The sequence below is a fragment of the Tachysurus fulvidraco genome, chromosome 10 (genome assembly GCF_022655615.1).
Source record: "Tachysurus fulvidraco isolate hzauxx_2018 chromosome 10, HZAU_PFXX_2.0, whole genome shotgun sequence".
In the NCBI taxonomy this organism is placed as follows: domain Eukaryota; kingdom Metazoa; phylum Chordata; class Actinopteri; order Siluriformes; family Bagridae; genus Tachysurus; species Tachysurus fulvidraco.
Window position 1 is genome coordinate 10,124,141 of NC_062527.1, and position 17,695 is coordinate 10,141,835.

The following is a 17,695-nucleotide window of genomic DNA, read 5'->3' on the forward strand; positions in this document are numbered from 1 at the left end:
CATCTGTCTGATTTGTAATGTTGAATGAGTCAAATGGCACCGTTGACAAGGAGGGGTGATCTGTGAAGCCGAGGTAAAGGTGGCTCATGTTCATTCTGCCACACCCAAAACTTGACACCTACAATACATCTACATTGAGTCATCCCCTTCACCTCGCTCGTCTGTCTGCCTGTCTCTCTCCTTTCCTTTTTTTTAAAATAATTACAGTGAATGCATGTTTTCACTAGGGAGTTGCCTGTGCCTATATGTTGTGCACTCCCAATATCATAGTCAGATCAAGTAAAGTTTAGAAGAAGACGGTTGTTCTCAGAGCAGAAACAGTGAGACCGAATCTGTGTTGCCTAATTGGATTTTATCTCTTGTCTGAAAATCTTGTGTCTTAATGGTGAGTAGAACTGATCATTGAACTGTATTGTACTTGCATTGCTGTTGTGCCATTACAAACCAGTGTGACAGAATGATTTATGGATGTGTTAAGCATTTTTATTCATTCTATTGCAAATCACTTATTGGCATATTGGATTCTTTGTTCCACTGAAGACTCTATACGAAAGAAATTAAATCGAAATTAATTCTCTACATTAATATGACTTCTTAGATTAATTCTCTAAATCTGCTAGTCGGTAAATATCAATATATTTGTTAATGTAAAAATAAATAAATGTTAATATATTTGTTAATGTTAAAAATATATTATATAATATATTTCCATAGAAACAAAAAAGAGTGCTCATGCCATTTGCTCAAAAATTAGATTTTTAGTTTCCATGTAAACTGAAAGTACAAAACATATACAGAAAACAACGCTTAGTTTTAAAGATAAGCCTGATGCAAAACAAAAACTGTTACTTGGGTTGCTAGGCACAGGAGAGACCATATATGGATACAGAAATGAAACAAGCCAACCATTATGCCATGCCTGTCAATACCCAACAAAACTATTCCCTCTCTGCCATCTTGTCGCTTTATCTTTGTATGCATGTAGATTGCCAAGATTGTCAAAAATATGTAAACACTTTTTAGATATGAGTCATTCAACATTTATTTGTTTTAAACATCCATAACCTGGGCTTAATAATCATATTATTTTTATTTTTTATTTTTATTTTTATTTTATATTAGGTTATTACGCCATAGCCGTAGATGGAAAGCTACGACTTTACGAACAATAGTGTTTTTATTGGTTTTACTAAACATATCTGGGATAAAAACATGAGATAAAAAAGGTACATGTATTACAGTTGTCCTCATGTCTGGGACAGATAATAAGATAAACATTTTATGCCATTTTTTTATATTCTTATGTTCTGTAGTCATTATAGATTCCTTTTTTTAAATCACTGTACATTGTGTTTTCATCTAAATACAAAATAACCTACAGTACACTGTTAATGTCAATATACAATAATTACTTGTATTTGTAAATGTAGTTTATTCTCGTTTTGTTTAGCGCATTGTCTCTACTTAACCATGACATTAAGCATCATATTCAGTCATATTCTTCAAAGAAATATAATGAATAAGGTTTTGTGTTTAGTTGCATTAATTGTGTAATAATTGTGCTAATAACAACTGATTACACACACACACACACACACACACACACACACACACACACACACACACACACACACACACATATATATATATATATATATATATATATATATATATATATATATATATATATATATATATATATATATATATATGATTTTCGTGTAAATGTTTGTGCACTTAATTTATCACAAAGTAAAATGTTACCACTAGTAACTAGTAGTATTATATTATGACCACCGTTTGTCCAGATTTTATAAAAAGCAAACATCATGGCAGGTTATATTGTCAAGATCTAAATAATTTTAATAGGCATAAAATCATTAGAGAATAAAGTATGCTTAATGTCATGGTTAAGTAGAGACAATGCGCTAAACAAAATGAGAATAAAATACATGTGATTATTGTATATTGACATTAACAGTGTAGGTTGTTTGTATTTAGATGAAAACACACGCACGCATGCGCACTCCAGATGCTTTATTGTCTATGCATTGATTACATTAACTGCACTATTCAAACCTTATTATTTAAAGAGTCCTGGATTTGCTGTTAATTTGTATTTAGCTCTCACTTTTACTAATTTCTTTAATTCATGAGTAGCACAGGCAGAACCAGGTCCTTGTTGTGTGTCTAACCTGGATCAGGTAACCTGAGTCAGCCCTAAACTCCGCCCATTTTTCTGTTCCACCTGCGAAAAGCACACGTCTCTGTATATCTGCTAGAACAAAGTTCACCCCAGCTGTTCTGTCGTCGGTTTCGTTAGGATTAGCATACAGTAGGCACGGAAGTTTCTCTAATGCTGATTTAACGCTTTAAGACTACTTTAGGACGTTGCGTTTTGTTAGTAGGTTGTTTTTTTGGGTGTTTTTGGGTTTGTTTGTTTTTTTTTGTCTTTACGCTTCGCACTCTGTACGGTTACTGAGTTAGACGGTTTCAACATGAGCGTGGTATCTGAGGGTGTTTTTCTCTCGGCTCTGCAGCCAAACAACTCTTCCGTGAGCACGTACGCCTTGCCGGCCGGCGATGAGCTCCCGCACGGCGGCGCGTACTCTGACGATGCTACGCGAGCCAAGCGCGTCCAGCAGCAGGTGGCCCAGAGACTATCCGAGAAAACCACCCTGTCCCGACGGAACAACTCCACCTCCGCGCAGTACGCCACCGTCACTGCCAACACCTCCACCTCCGCGTACTACCCCACCTCAGGTGTGTCACCGTCTACCTGCTCCCAGCCCCGAGACGCCCTTTCTTTATACACTTTTAATTCTTCTTCAGTATTCTATCTGTCTGTATCAGTAACCTAATTCTGGTCATTTTAACTCGCGACTACATTAACTCTTTCTTGCCTGGCTCTTAGGTCTGTGGGATGTTGTTTGGCTTGTCCTTAATATATAATATATAATATATAATACAGGATATTCTACTTTATTTATTGCATTCTGTCTCGTACACATCGTGAGCCAGTGTTCAGACTACACCAGTTTCTCAGTGGAAAATAATCCCATGTTTTTGACAGCAGAAGCGAGTTAACTCGGAAATATTCCCCGGTTTACTGTCTCGGCTAAAACCGGATGTTTGAGTGACACGTAAACCCTGCAGTGTGCAATTGTGCACATAACCGTCGTTTATTATAATAACCCATTAAATATAACAGCATTTGGTGGTTCGTGAATGTCTGGCTGGTTCATTAAATGTGCCTCACTCAGTTAATCACAGGTTTACATGCTCTTATGATTTTCTGCATAGTACATCATTTTTTTAATGAAAAAAGTTTGGCTCTTGTTTATGAATATGACTTGTTCATAGTTCTGTTTACTGATTACTAAAAAATAATAAGACTAACAAATGAACAAGTAAAAAGAGTTGGTGTAAGGCTTTGAGTTACCTCATGGAAACACCAGCAGGCTCAACAAGTAGGTCTGAATTTGCTTTAGTAGCTGTAATAATACACAAACATGTCCCCAGCTTCAAGTATGTGACACAAGTATGAAAAATAACACTGTACTCAGAACAAAGGATTTACATTGATCTGAAACAACGGTCTGAACGTGGAATATAGGGATAATTTGGATGGTTTTAATGTTAAAATCTATTTGTATGGCAATAACAAATGTTTTATTGAAACTGGGTTTGAAACTCATCAAAATTTCAGCAGTTTTTGTAGTTTGTCTTTTTTAATTAGCCACTAACATGAGTGTAACCGTCCTGCCTGTCTGCCAGCTGAACATGAACATGAACATGAACACACACACACACACCCACACACACCCACACCCACACTGCATTAACACTGAACAGGTTGAAACATGCACAGTCCATCTGCAGCCTTTTTATTGGTATGTCGTTATCTTAAGGGTGAAAATGATTGGGTAAAGTGAGTTTGACCTCTTATACCTTGAGATTGGGTTACATTACTTTGTCAGCTCTGAAAGGACCCAAATCATACAAAATAAAACCTGAAACTGCTAAGTACAATAAACTCTTTTTGCTTTTCTCCCTTTGCTTTTATCTGACTTCACAGGGATATCTTTTACTTAAATTTTTTATTTTGATAATGAATTCTGTGGTGAAAATTAAAATAAAAATCAGTAATGATTTGAGTGTAAAACATTCAGTCTTTGTAGGCATGGACAGTGGCTGCTGTGGGCTAGTACAAGCTTCAGGAGCTTAGGTTGATCCTCGACAAGTCAGAACAGCTTCACATTTCTGGGCTCTTCTCCAAAATCGAGAGACACAAACTTCGAATAGGGAAATGCTGTTGTCTAAAAGGTCTCATAAGTGAAATACCAAGAGTATGCTTCAGTTGAAAGAGAAATACAAACAGATTTCCATGAAAGCACTGGGGGTTTTGTCTATTTGTGTCTTAATACTTTCTATGCTCAATTCTATGTATTTTCAAGGATATGGAAATTAGGGTGTGGCAAGGTGTGGGATGTGTAAGTGAACGTGTGTGTGTGTGTGTGTGTGTGTGTGTGTGTGTGTGTGTGTGTGTGTGTGTGTGTGTGTGTGTGTGTGTGTGTGTGTGTGTGTGTGTGTGTGTGTGTGTGTGTGTGTGTGTGTGTGTGTTGATTCTATGTGTTTTGGGCAGGGACAGAAGGAGTTGCTTACAGCTATTAGACCGGTTTTTTGCCCCTTCTCCCCTTGCCTGCGGTTTGTCAGCAGCCTGATTTTAACAGCCCCACCTTTACCTCGCCCTTCAGAAAGCATTTATTCTCATACTCACACAAACTCACACACAGTGTATAATAATGTGGTTTGATTGTTGGATATTTGATTAATGTTAATGAATATAAATGGCCTGAATTGGAGGAAACATGCCAGTATGTTAACTGTAGGACTAATAACACTGTATCACTGAGTTCTTGTATATAGACTATTTAGTGATTGCAGCTCATGTACACTATAAATTCAATCTTATCCTACCAATCTGAGTGTTTTGATGTGACAGTAAAGAACAAATAAACAGTGAGTTTTAGGCATTGCGTGGTTCTAGTAGTATAGGTTTTTAACAAAATAATGTTAGTTTAGCTAATAGTAGTAGTTCATGCAAGGTAATGCTGTTTATTCCAACAATTTCAAATATCCACTGCGACATCCTCCTGATCCCGCTGATTGTCAAGATAAACACTGGTTTTGTGTAGCATGCATATATTTAAAGGAAGCAAAACGAAGCACTTCATCTCCTCTTGCGGTCCAAGACGTGATGTTTAGTCTGTGAAAATGTACAGTGGCTTCTGTATGAATGGTTGTGCTAAGCATGTTGTCCACCTTTCATTTTGTGGGATTTGAGAGCTGACAAAGGGAAGTAAATTAGTCACAAGGTATGAGCGTTTTAACCACAGCCAATCCAGAGCCGTACGTTCACAGGAATAGACATTGCAATTAATGGTTTTTGATGTATTGCCTGCCACAGGAAACTAGTTTCTTAAAGGTATCAAAAATAATAATATATAATCTCTCTATCTTTCTAGAGTACGGTGGTTCTTCGACAATGATGAAGTACCAGACCTACAATCCTAGTTTCAGCTCAAAGTCCTATATGCAGTCCTCTACCACCAGACCAGTAATGGTGAGAATTCCATGCTCTTGTTTTCTTCATTTGAGCTTGACCCATATTTTTTTTAAAATGTGTACTGTGCTTTTGCAAAGTGGAATAAGGGACACAATATGGTGAGTGTAGATCTGCTGGATTTTACAGGAGCAGAGCAGTATTAGTGTATAGCCTAAGTGTGGTATTTTACAGGTTCTCTCTAAGCAAACTTACACACTTGCATTCCATTACATCATTCATTTAATGTGCATCTAAAAAATGTTATTCTCTAATTGTTACTGTACATTTTCATGAATCTGCCATGCTTCAATCATAGTCTATTATTTTAAATATATTTTTTGCCCATGTTAGATTTTTACTGTATATGGCTGTAATAGTTCTCTTGTTGGATCTCCACCAGGCCCACCGTCCATCTCAGCATGTTAGCGGTGGATACTCATCTCGCTCAGCCATGGACTTTGGTACAAGATCTCAGATTAGTCGAGGGGGTGCTGGAGGACTAATGTGTAACCATGATGACATGAGTGTTATGGCAGGAATGGGTACCGTGGGGGGTGGCTACCAATGTGGCCAGTCTCAGCTGTATAAGATGAGTACAACAAAGCGTTCTATGAGCCGTGGGGGTGCCGATGCAGATGCCGCATCATTACACTCTTTACGCATGCAGTCAATGCCTCAGCAGCCGGTTACCAATTGGATGACGCGAAATGGCAGTGAGGGAAGTCTGGCATCAGACCAGGATGCCGCTTTCTCACGGCAGGAATCAGGTTATAACATGAGCAATGGCTACGCAGCCACGTATCCACACCCATTTGCTACCACGGTCAATGAGTACAATTCTGGAGCCAGGCAGACTTCAGGGACTCTTCCTATTATGACAACCCTGGCCGGCAACGGACGCTATGGAGGCAACATGGAAGAGGAGGCCTTTGTACGTCAATCAAACAAAGGTCCTTCACAGCGCACCATTAGCAGGATCACTCAGAACCGTCAGAATCGCAACTCTCTGTCAGCAGCGAGTTTTCAGGGAGGTAGCAACACAGGAGGCTTTGTGATGGGTGGAGGATCCCAGGGTACTCTGACAATGAAGGGAAGGATGTCTCGTGCTCCTTCCATGAGAAGTATGATCAGTGTGGGCAGAGGCAAGGATGTGTTTGATGGCATGGATATGACAGGCAGCTTGGGCAATCTAAGCGGGTGAGTCACACGCACACAAACGCACACACAAACAAAAGAGCAAATTCTGTTTAAGTTTGCCTGTGATTGAATAATTTAAACTATAAATATTTATATAAAAAATTTTAAGGTTCTCGTTTGTATTGTTTTCATAATCTATGCATCTACACAAGGGAGTTTACCAAGTAAAATATAGAAAGTTGTGAGATGTGATTCATGACATTCATGCTAGTCAGATTTTTAAACTGTGCTTCTATGAATGGCTGATGATGAAGGTCCTTCTTCTGAGTGTGTGCAAGCATTATCAAATCTTTACCGTAACTCGAATAGCCACCACATAGACATTCAACATGGTTGGGGACATTCCACTGTCTAACCGTTCCTGTAGGAAAGCAAGGAACCAGCAATTTAGGTACCAGGAAGTGCACTGGATTTTCACAAAAAGCAACAAACCAAAAGGCAAAGCCAACCATTTACTAGAACAGATCGATATCGGGAGGAAGCTGCCAAGGAATTCTACCAATGTTCCTAGGCACATGTCTTGACTGTGAATTCACTACATTATTGTACTCTCAGTAAAACAGATGGTGCATAAAAGGCCCAACATGTATGGAATGAGAGGAAAAGAATGGAGCAAATGCAATATGACAAAAGAATTTGTAATAAATACTACATCATACTGTCACTTTGTACCTTTGTTGAAGACCTTAGCAGGCAGATGTTTCCCACTGCCCATCACAGTCCAAGCTTGTTCTTTTATATAAACTGTAAAGTTTCTAACTGTAAAGAGTGTACCTTGTACACTCCTAGATTCCTCTTATGCTTATCCAATAAAAATATTAAAATGATAAAAATCTCATTAATGTAATATTTACTGAGAAAACACTAAAATAAATAAGACTCTTTTTTTAGTAAGTATGAACAAAATTGCAGCGAGGACATATGGCTCGTGAACCTGTCAAACAGGTTGTTAAGGTCGTACTCACTCAATCGTAAAATTCACTTTCACCCGCCTAGCAGCCTCTGCGTGTGTGTGTGTGTTTGATGTCACCCTGTGCAGCCTCTGCGTGTGTGTCTGTGTGTGTGTGTAAAGAATGAGAATGCAGGGAGGCACACCCAAACCAGTCCAACGATACACTACCAATACACCCTGACAAAAACTTAAATTTAATTTAAAATTGAAGCCTGGTTATTGCTTGTTAGAAAAATGTTAGAAAAATCCTCTTTATATGTTCCTCACACAGACTGAGTTCTCTGGATATGCCAACTGCTGTGAGATACATAAACTCAACTGATAAAGAAGAGCAAATACTTGGAGCTGCTTACATCCAGCATGAATGCTACAGCAGTACAGAGGCCAAGAAACTAGTAAGAGCTGGTGAATTTTACAAATATATTTATTTTTTTTACTAGTAATATAATGCGCTGAACAAACATTTTTCTATTTCTTTCAGGTGAACCAACTGAAAGGTATTCCCCCACTGGTGGAATTATTTAACAGTGAGGCACAGAGGGTGCAACAGTATGCCACTGGAGCAGCCAGGAACCTCATCTATGAGAACATGGAAAACAAAATGGCTCTTATTGAGGCTGGAGGAATCCCTAAGCTTATGCAAGCTCTGAAAGAACCAGATGATGAACTTCAAAAGAACATCACTGGTAAACACTTTGGTGTTAACCTGCATTTTAATTAATATTAATTATATCCTCTGTTGCTCACTAAAAATATAAATAGGCTGCAGGATTAACTATTTTGTATATTATAACATATCTTGAATATGTGGCTGGACTTGGGAAATGGGAAATTGAGAGAGCTTATCTCGGGATAAGTGAAAAAAATCAATCAGCTTCTGTGTGAACCAGTGTTTAGCTGTTTGCCATTGTGCATTGCTATCACAAAGTTAAATGTGGATGGTGTTGGTAAAGGCTGGACTTTAGTATAGGTGTGGTGAGGCAGACACAGTGATAACAGTTATACAACAAAAATCATACCTAACACAATAGGGTTTTGTATTGACCTGTAATCTTCAAAGGAGTGGCACTAGGTGTCACAGGTCACTTTAGATTATGCATGAATGAAGTGGTGAAATCTAATATAAAAAATAATATTTTTACTTATAAAAAGTTTTTGAAGTTAATAACAAATCACTTGGTGCAGTTCTTTGTATGTGTGTTTCTGGGGCGTTGCCTATACTCTCCCAGTGACAGCAGTGTTGTCTTGACTTGCTTGTGTGGATGTACGTAGGCCCATGAGTGAATCACATTCAAGGCCTTTTTTTACTGCGTACATAAAATTTAGGGTTCGCAGTCGTCCTTTTACAAGTTGTTCTGTTTATTCAGATTATTTGCTTGCATGCACTATGCACATGACAGCCTCATCTCCCTTTTCTCTAAAAAGTAATTATGGTCAAAGGTCTTAGGAAACAACTCAGTAAAGTAAGGACAAAAGACGGCTATTGTGAGTTGCAGGAGTTGGCCCAATTTTTAAAGTTAAACCTCTGCGTAATCCAAAATCCCTTGTGTATTTTATAAAGTTTGTCCAGAAACATTAGACAAGCTTTGATCTCTACTATTACAGATAATTATGTGCTATAAAGTAAATGTCTCAGACTTGTGAATACAAGGTTGCATGATACAGTATTGTTATGTGGTTTTAGTTGTTTGCACTCATTTTTCTTTTGGTGATAAATTACTATCCTTAACACTTTTTACTCTCTCTCTCTGTCTGTCTGTCTGTCTGTCTCTCTCTCTCTCTCTCTCTCTCTCTCTCTCTCTCTCTCTCTCTCTCTCATTGTATCCCTCCATTCATCATATCCATTGTATCTCTCTCTCTCATTGTATCCCTCTGTAGGTATTCTATGGAATCTCTCCTCCAAAGACAATCTGAAAGTGAGGTTGGCAAAGGAGACACTTCCAAAGCTGACTGAAGAGATACTGATTCCTCTCTCAGGAACTGGAAATAAAGAAATAATTTGGCATACAGATTCAGAGGCAGACATCTTCTTCAATGCAACTGGATGCCTCAGGTGTGTCCACACTCATGCATATGCAAAACATTCCATAACCCAGTAGTTGTGTAAAATTAAAATTAGTTACACATAATTGTGATCTGTACTAAGGCATTATTCTCACCCTGTCTGATCTGTGTTTATATTTTGCATAGTTTGCAAAAGTGCCTTCTCACTAAATATCCTGCCTATGTCACTACAGGAACCTGAGTTCAATAAATGCAGTGACTCGTCAGCAGATGAGGGATACTCCTAAACTAATTGATGCCCTGGTAGGCTACCTTCAGAAATCAGTGGATGACTCCAGAATAGAACAAAAGGTCAGATCAACAGAGTAGAAGACAAGCGCTAACTTATTATGTTCTTCTTTTTTATCTAAATGCATTCTACAAAATGTTTTATGTGTGGCAGGGAGTGGAGAATGTTGTATGTGTGATGAGGAACCTGTCCTATCAGCTATATGATGAGATTCCCCCCTCAGCCTTGATGCGCTTGGAGGGCACCAGTCGAAGTCAGACTTCCTCTAAAGGAGAGCCTATTGGCTGCTTCACTCCTCAGAGCAAGAAAGCAAAAGATGTAAAGGGCATTTATTAACATATATCAATTTATCTTCATTGTACACTTTACTGGATGTTGAAGACTTTATAAAATTCTTTTTTATTAGGTTTAATTATTACTTACCATTTCTGGGTTGAGTGTGCTACTGTGAGAATGCATTTCACTGTATTATAATCAATAACACTATGACCTGCAATTTGGTGTATTTCGTGTAACCTTTTTTTTTTCCTGACACTCAGAGACAGAATCAGGACCTGTCTACATTCACTGAGGTGGCCAAGATCCCTAATGGTAGGGAATGGCTGTGGCACCCAAAAGTGATAGGGCTGTATAATGCTGTCCTTTCACGTTGTGAATCAAACACAACCACACGAGAGGCTGCAGCTGGAGCCCTGCAGAATATTACTGCTGGAGACAGAAGGGTAAGACAAAAACCTGCGTATTGTCTTTTCAGGGATTAACTGCAAAAAATGGCATTTTAGCAACTGAAAATATTTTATATAGCCTTATTTCATATAGATATATCAGGTATTTCCTATTTCAAGATTACAACAAAATAAATGAGATAATTAAAATAATTTTTAGACACATGTACCAATTCCAAGCTTGAAAAACAGTCTTGTTCTATTAGAAAATCATTTTGCTCATTTTAAGCGATTACTTCTAAAATGAAGCTAAATGATCTGCTAATAGAACAATAATATTCTAATAATCTTTCTTAATTCCAGAAGTTAATTCTTAATATAAGTTTAATAAGCTTATTTTTGCATAATTGTAATCTAATAGTAAATGCTATATAACTCTGATTACATTTAAGATATTTTCACTTACAAAGCTTGAAAACAATTACATGGTAATGAAAATGTAATTCAACATAAAGACTGCTGTATGGAATTGTGACTCAGTTGCTCAACCTAGGCTCAAATAGAAAGATACCAAGAAAACGTGTAGCCACATAATATTTTGTCTGGGTACTGTCAGTGATCTAGTTAGCAGCCTTCAGAAAGCAATCTTCAATAGTGATTATTTCATAATAAGCGTTTTATGGAAAATAAAAAATTCGGCTTGTATTTTTTTCATTGTAGTTTATAGTTTTCCTGGTCAATGACTTTTGTAAATATTTAGCTAATATGCAAAGCTATGTAATGTAGGTTTGTATAATGTTCTTACTCTGTTTTTGTCATGTAACAGTATTGTAGTGCGTATGCTGTAGCTTAGTAACCACTCATGCTAAAACTAAGCTTAGACACAGCTATTTCCTCAAGCATTTTGATTAGGTTCTATACATCCTGTCAAATCAACAGCTAACAAGAATGTCAGGACCATTAAAAAAATCATTGTCAGTCATGCAGAACCACAACAACTATTACAAATACGATTGTTCTGGAATAATATCACATGATTAATAACATGAAATATTTACTAAAATATTAGTTTATTTAAAACTTTGTGTTTTGCATTAAGTATTCTTTTTTTTATGCATATAGTGGCCATCGATCCTGAGTCGTATTGCATTGGAACATGAGCGTATGTTGCCTACTATTATGGATAAATTGAAGGCAACCAACGATCTTGAACTGCGTTCTGTCACTGGCTTCCTCAGGAACCTGTCCCGGCATTGCAGGGACAAAAGTAGTCTGGGTATGTACAGGTCTCATTCTTATCTAATGAGAAGTCAAAAAATTCTGTTGTGGAAACACTGAAGTTTAATGATTTGCTTTCATAAAGAGCCTTTTTTTTTGCTATTTGTCCTCTATTAGCTCCTAAGGTGGTGTCAAGCTTAGTGGCAATATTGCCAGATGATGGCAATCAGAAGACCCCTTCACCTGAAGTGGTTTTAAATATCTGTGGCGCACTTAACAACCTTGTAAGCTCTGTTGAGGTGGCTGCACGAGACATAGCCTATTTTGAAGGACTGCCCAAGCTGGCCGGCATCAGGAATTCTCATGATAATAGGTAAGAGGCCCTCACTAGCTTGTAACAGAGCATCTACTACTGTGTAATATGGACAACATGCTTGAAAGATGATTATATTTGAGACATTCTAGAATCATTCAATTCATGTTCCTTTTTCTTTATATTTCAGCGAATTGAAACAGAAACAAGCCAAAGCAGCAGCTACGGTCCTTGGCAACATGTTCCAATATAAAAAACTACACAAAGATTACAAAAAGGTAATTTAAGCATGGATATATTAGATTTATTCATTTTTAACCTAAAATGTGACGTGTAATTTATTGTCAAATATTTCAAATAATTAAGGAATTGTCAATAAAGTAACTAAATAAATTCAATAAATCTTGCAACATGTTAGTGAATAAAATAAAAGACAATAATTGTGGACAAGTATTATCTGGATTTAAAAACAGATCAAACATTATAATGCAATAAGAAAACTGAGCTGAGCTACAACTAATTCTCCGAATGAACATGAATCATGCCTTGTTAAAGCTAAGTGCTTGGAAAGGGTTACATTGATTCCTGAATTAAATATACAGCCAGTGACGCTGGCATAATACAAGCACAATATGATCCAACCTAGGTATTCTAGTACAAATCCAGGTTCTTCTTTCTTAATAAGCTGAAGTTTACTTAAAGAGCCTGTAGGGCTTGCAGTCAGAAATGTCTGGTAGTATTACAATAATAGTAGACGACCAAACTATGATTTAACATGTGGAATGAGATCCTCCAAACTGGATATGTTGATACCATTGTAAAATGTTGGAAAGTTTTCAAAGAGCATCATGAAGCACTCATGGAACGCTTTGCAAACAGTGCTGAAGTTTCCAGACATACTGTATATTATACTGTATACAACATATTGAGTAATTTATAGTCCAGGAAATCATATATTTCTCAAGTGTTGGTATAATGAAAAACCACAAAATAATGCAGTAGCCTTTGATTTCTGTAGCAGAGAGCATAAATATAAAAATCGGTACATTTAATGAATAAATATACAAAACATTGAGTTCGGATTTATATTTGCAGTTGTTCTTCTCTGCTGCTTTTACAGAAATATGGTATGAAATATAATGTAACTGTTAACTGGGACATAAACGTTTCCCTGAGACATTAACATGTTTGAGGAAAGACTGTGTGTCATGGTTTACAATACAACATATTTTCGATGTGTTTCCACACCCTGCCCTGTAGTCATTTTCCAGTTTTAAAAAGACTGGTTTGAACACACACACACACACACACACACACACACACACACACACACACACACACACACACACACATGCACACACACACACCAAAAGCAAAAAGGGTGTGTGCAAATGTGGTTGTGCTTTATCAAGTACAGGTGGAGCCATAACCCAGACCTGTCAGGTGATTTCCTCAGGAGCGTGTCCCAACACACCACAGAATGCCTCCATTTCACAAATCTGCCTTTTGCAGTCTCACAAAAATCTCAAAAGAGGGATAACAATGCAGGGACTAAGCAAAAATGAATGAGTAATATTATATTAAAATTTTAGTAACAACTATAAATGACTAATAAATACCATACCGTACCACGGTTTGGTAGTTTATTGGTAATCAGTAATTATCCAGTATTTTTTTATTTGGGGAAAAAATTAGGGTGAATAATTAGCATTCCATATAAGACACTTTTTTTTTTTGCTTTGACCCTGTAGAGATATTGTTGAATACAGCTGTGTTGCACAGTAAAATATAAATGAATGTGCTTTTGTGTTTTTGGGGTGACCATTTGAACACTCTTTTTGACACATCAAATAATCATTGCACTGCATTTACATTTACTTATGAGACTTTCTTTTTTTTTTTTTTTTTTTGTTCTTTACAGAAAGGATTCAAGAAAGAGGATTTTACAGAGCTGAGCTTCTAAATAAAGACTGTGTGGATGTAAATGCATGAATGTAAATGAGGAATGGAATGAAAAAAGAACAGTAACCCATATTTCAGCTGTGACATTTGGCTACTGCAACACAACCTGTCGTAGAATACAGGAAGGCCACATCTGTAAACTGAACTTGATTGATGGAGCATGCACCTTAATTAAATTCCTGTAGACCTCAGTTTTTTTCTTATCTTCAGGGATTTTTGGCCACTGATTTTTTTCGGCCACTTTCAGCAGTGTGCAGGAAGAGTTTGGACTGTTGTGTTACTGTTTTCCCAATAACATGGGCATTGCCCTATCTTATCATATGGTAGTTCATGGGGTTAATTTCTTTTCATATTTTTAGATTGTAAACTACTGTGACAGGGTTTCCCCCCTTAAACATCTGGACTGATATCTGGGGGAACTGGTTGTGGGATTTAAACAAAAAGAATACTAAATATTTCTAGATTGCACCATATACTGTTATAACTGTTGTGCTTTTCAATTGCCCTAATGTTTTGTTAACTGGTCTGTGTTGTTATAGTGAACCTATAAGTAAAATGCTATGTCTCAATACTTGCACTGTTCATAATGGCTATATCCATACACAATTTACATTACTATCTAGTACCAGGATATTTGTAGAATACCTACGGTAGTGTCAAGTGAAGCCACCGCTTGCAATAAAGATACTTACACAGGCTAAACTTAACAGAATCTGACACATACTGTAATAACATGTATTTTCATGGTGTTGTATAACAACCTGTTCTAGTTAAAATCCACATGAATGTAAATTGTTGCACACTGTTTCTATACATACACATTTTTATTTTTGTATCTAAATTTCTTTACTTAACAGATTTATAGCAAGTTTGGACAATTTGACAAACTGGAAAATTCTTAGGTTCTTATATTGTGTCATATACTAAAGTTAATAAGGCCTCATGTTAAATAACTACAAAAAGGTATAGCAATTTTCAGCAAAAGTAACTTGTCTACAAGAAAATTTGCATTTTTGTTATAAAACCGCAATTTTGGGAATATATTGGATATGGTGTGAATATATAGATCAGTGTCTATGAAATAATTGCATTTTGTAATTTAGACACTATAAGTAATATTTTTTTATCCTGGGAGAATATATTAGTTAAATGACAAGGGTTTTTTTCAATTTGCCAAATTCTGTAGATGACTAATATACAATGCCTGTTTTATACAATTCTTTGCAAACGCATTCTTAGTTGTAATATTTTGCCTTAATGAAAATAAAAAAATATATATTATCTGATGGATTTTTCATTGTACTGAACGTTTGTTCTATTGATCCTTAATGATCTGTCTTTTTCTTTCACGTTTCCTACTCTCTTCCGGTCTTCCCCCACCTTCTTATCCATGTTGGGTAGATGTGATGAGCCTCGTGTCATGGATTTATTAACCTACCTGCGCTCTCCTCCAACATGAATATTCTGCCTTCTCTAAAGCTTAGGAGGAGCTAAATGCAAGCACCCTCCTGTCGATGCTGAAATTAAGCCCTTCTTGTGAAACAGAAGAACGCATGAGTTTTAATTTGTGGGGAGTATTGTATTCTGCTGACATGAAGCATTTACTGTAGCTTACAAGGTTATAGTATTTCTCTCTATCCCTTATTATTTATAGTTGCCCTGAGGCTCCTTGGTCAGTGACGTACTCATCAATTTGTTCAGCAGTAAAAGTGATGACAGTCAAAGTGTTGCATTGACGTCAGTCAAGGTTTCATCCTAGTCAGTCTCCAACCCTATCCTAACACACAAATATGCCACATCCAAATCACATGCACAAAAAAGGCAAAGACTTTAAGCCAAAAACTATTTGGATTGGTTTTACTTGTGGTTAATGAGAAATGATGTAGAACATTTCAGATTCCACAGAAAATGAAGAAGCCCATATGTTTGCTGGACTTTTGCTGTCTTGTACGTTAGCCTGGTGAAGACACAAAGACAGATGGCACAAAGACAGACACCTAGTGGGATAACAGTATCAATATAGTAGCAACATTTTTTTTTTGTATTGCAACATCTTACATACCAGTCACACTGCTTTATCCTACCCCACCTTTGTCTGACACACCTGTTTATGTATGACAAACTTTCCAGCAGTTGAGCTAGATTTCCTCACAGTCGTGTTGTATATCTCGCTTTCGACAGCCTTGTCTACTGTGCAAGAACTTCAGTAAAGCATGATAATTTATGTTTCATGCAAATTTGCACAAAAGTATCTTGATGGTTTATAACAATTGTTAAATATGACACAGTATAATTAATCGTTGCTATATAGTGCCTGTGCTATTGTTCCTATATCGGTTGACCCTTGTAACACTAATATAACATTTTTGCTAACACATTCAATAGTAATATTATGCAGTGACTCTTTGTCTATGAAAACCTTTTTTAAAGAAAACATCATGTTAATAATTTACCTGTTACCTTTTAAGTAACCCTTCTCATTCATCTCATCCATCTCCATCTCATCCATATATATAGGAAAATCCTGAGTATGATACAGGATTGATCAATGTCCGTTATAGAGCTGAGTAACCATTGCATGACTGTGATGTTTCTTTACTGTGGGATGTGGTAGCTCAGTGGTTCAGGTGTTCGACTACTGATTGGAAGGTCATTGGTTCGAGTCCCAGGTCCACCAAGTTGCCACTACAACGCCCCTGAGCAAGGCCCTTAACCCTCAATTGCTCAGGTGTATAAACTGAAATAAATAAAAATGTAAGTCACTCTGGCTAAGAGTGTCTGGTAAATGTAAATGTACTGCACTTCTTCCCTCTCTTTCACTTCTCCTTTTCACCTCATTTACAGAGAGGGGAAATAAGTATTCAGACACTTTTGGTTTTGTCACATATATTTCCAGTCCATTTATCCATTAAAAATTTAAACATATAATATCTTTTGTACTCTATACTTACAACTATGAACAAGGCTCTCCAAGCCTAGGAGGGTCCCACTGATGAACTCATGATACTCCATAAATTCTAAGCTGTCTTTACAGCTGATCCTTCTTTATCTAGCTGCCAATAATCAGTACTTTCACTGTCACTGTCATGTCACTTGAATCACATTCTATCTTGAATGTAAAGTAAAGGCGCAAGTATTACATTTCAGTAATATTGAAATAAAGAACTAGCTAGAACTGTACTTGCAGTTGAGATGTATAAATAAGGCACCAGTTTCAGTACAGGACAATATAGTTTTCAAAACTAGAATTATTAAACTAGATTTTTTTCAACTCCTGTAGTGAAATATTTTGCCAGTGTTTCTGTGTTGGCTGAATGATACACACCTGTCAGCCATATCACAAAGGCAGGTGTGACTATATTGTGCAAGCACCCTGAGGCAGTGGTTCAGCACATGTTTTCTTCCTGCAAACAGGGCAACTGTAACAACAGATGCTGCCCAGTAAAACTATAAAAAATGTTTAAAGAAAATTTTTAAAAAAGACTTG

At 36.8% G+C, this 17,695-nt stretch overlaps 1 protein-coding gene across 2 annotated transcripts; it reads left to right on the forward strand.

Moving 5' to 3' along the window:
* The first annotated feature begins 216 nt into the window (after positions 1 to 216).
* pkp3a (plakophilin 3a) lies at positions 217 to 15,489 on the forward strand. 2 transcript variants are annotated; one of them, XM_027173343.2, is made up of 14 exons: positions 217 to 385; positions 2,541 to 2,763; positions 5,529 to 5,626; positions 6,009 to 6,805; positions 8,029 to 8,152; positions 8,239 to 8,443; positions 9,636 to 9,810; positions 9,995 to 10,112; positions 10,204 to 10,368; positions 10,590 to 10,772; positions 11,838 to 11,991; positions 12,111 to 12,306; positions 12,437 to 12,524; positions 14,168 to 15,489. In XM_027173343.2, the coding sequence occupies exons 1-14, from the start codon at positions 383 to 385 to the stop codon at positions 14,207 to 14,209; spliced, it is 2,571 nt and encodes an 856-aa protein (XP_027029144.1). In that variant the 5' UTR covers positions 217 to 382; the 3' UTR covers positions 14,210 to 15,489. The 2 variants fall into 2 exon arrangements, with proteins under 2 accessions (XP_027029144.1, XP_027029143.1); XM_027173342.2 differs by lacking the exon at positions 217 to 385 and having other exon boundaries at positions 2,265 to 2,763.
* The last annotated feature ends 2,206 nt before the right edge of the window (positions 15,490 to 17,695 follow it).

Excerpts from the sequence above, each read along its gene's own strand:
- pkp3a (XM_027173342.2), top strand. The coding sequence starts at position 2,499 with ATGAGCGTGGTATCTGAGGGTGTTTTTCTCTCGGCTCTGCAGCCAAAC. Across the intron at positions 8,444-9,635 it reads ACTTCAAAAGAACATCACTG|GTATTCTATGGAATCTCTCC; the intron begins GTAAACACTTTG and ends ATCCCTCTGTAG. Across the intron at positions 12,525-14,167 it reads TACACAAAGATTACAAAAAG|AAAGGATTCAAGAAAGAGGA; the intron begins GTAATTTAAGCA and ends TGTTCTTTACAG.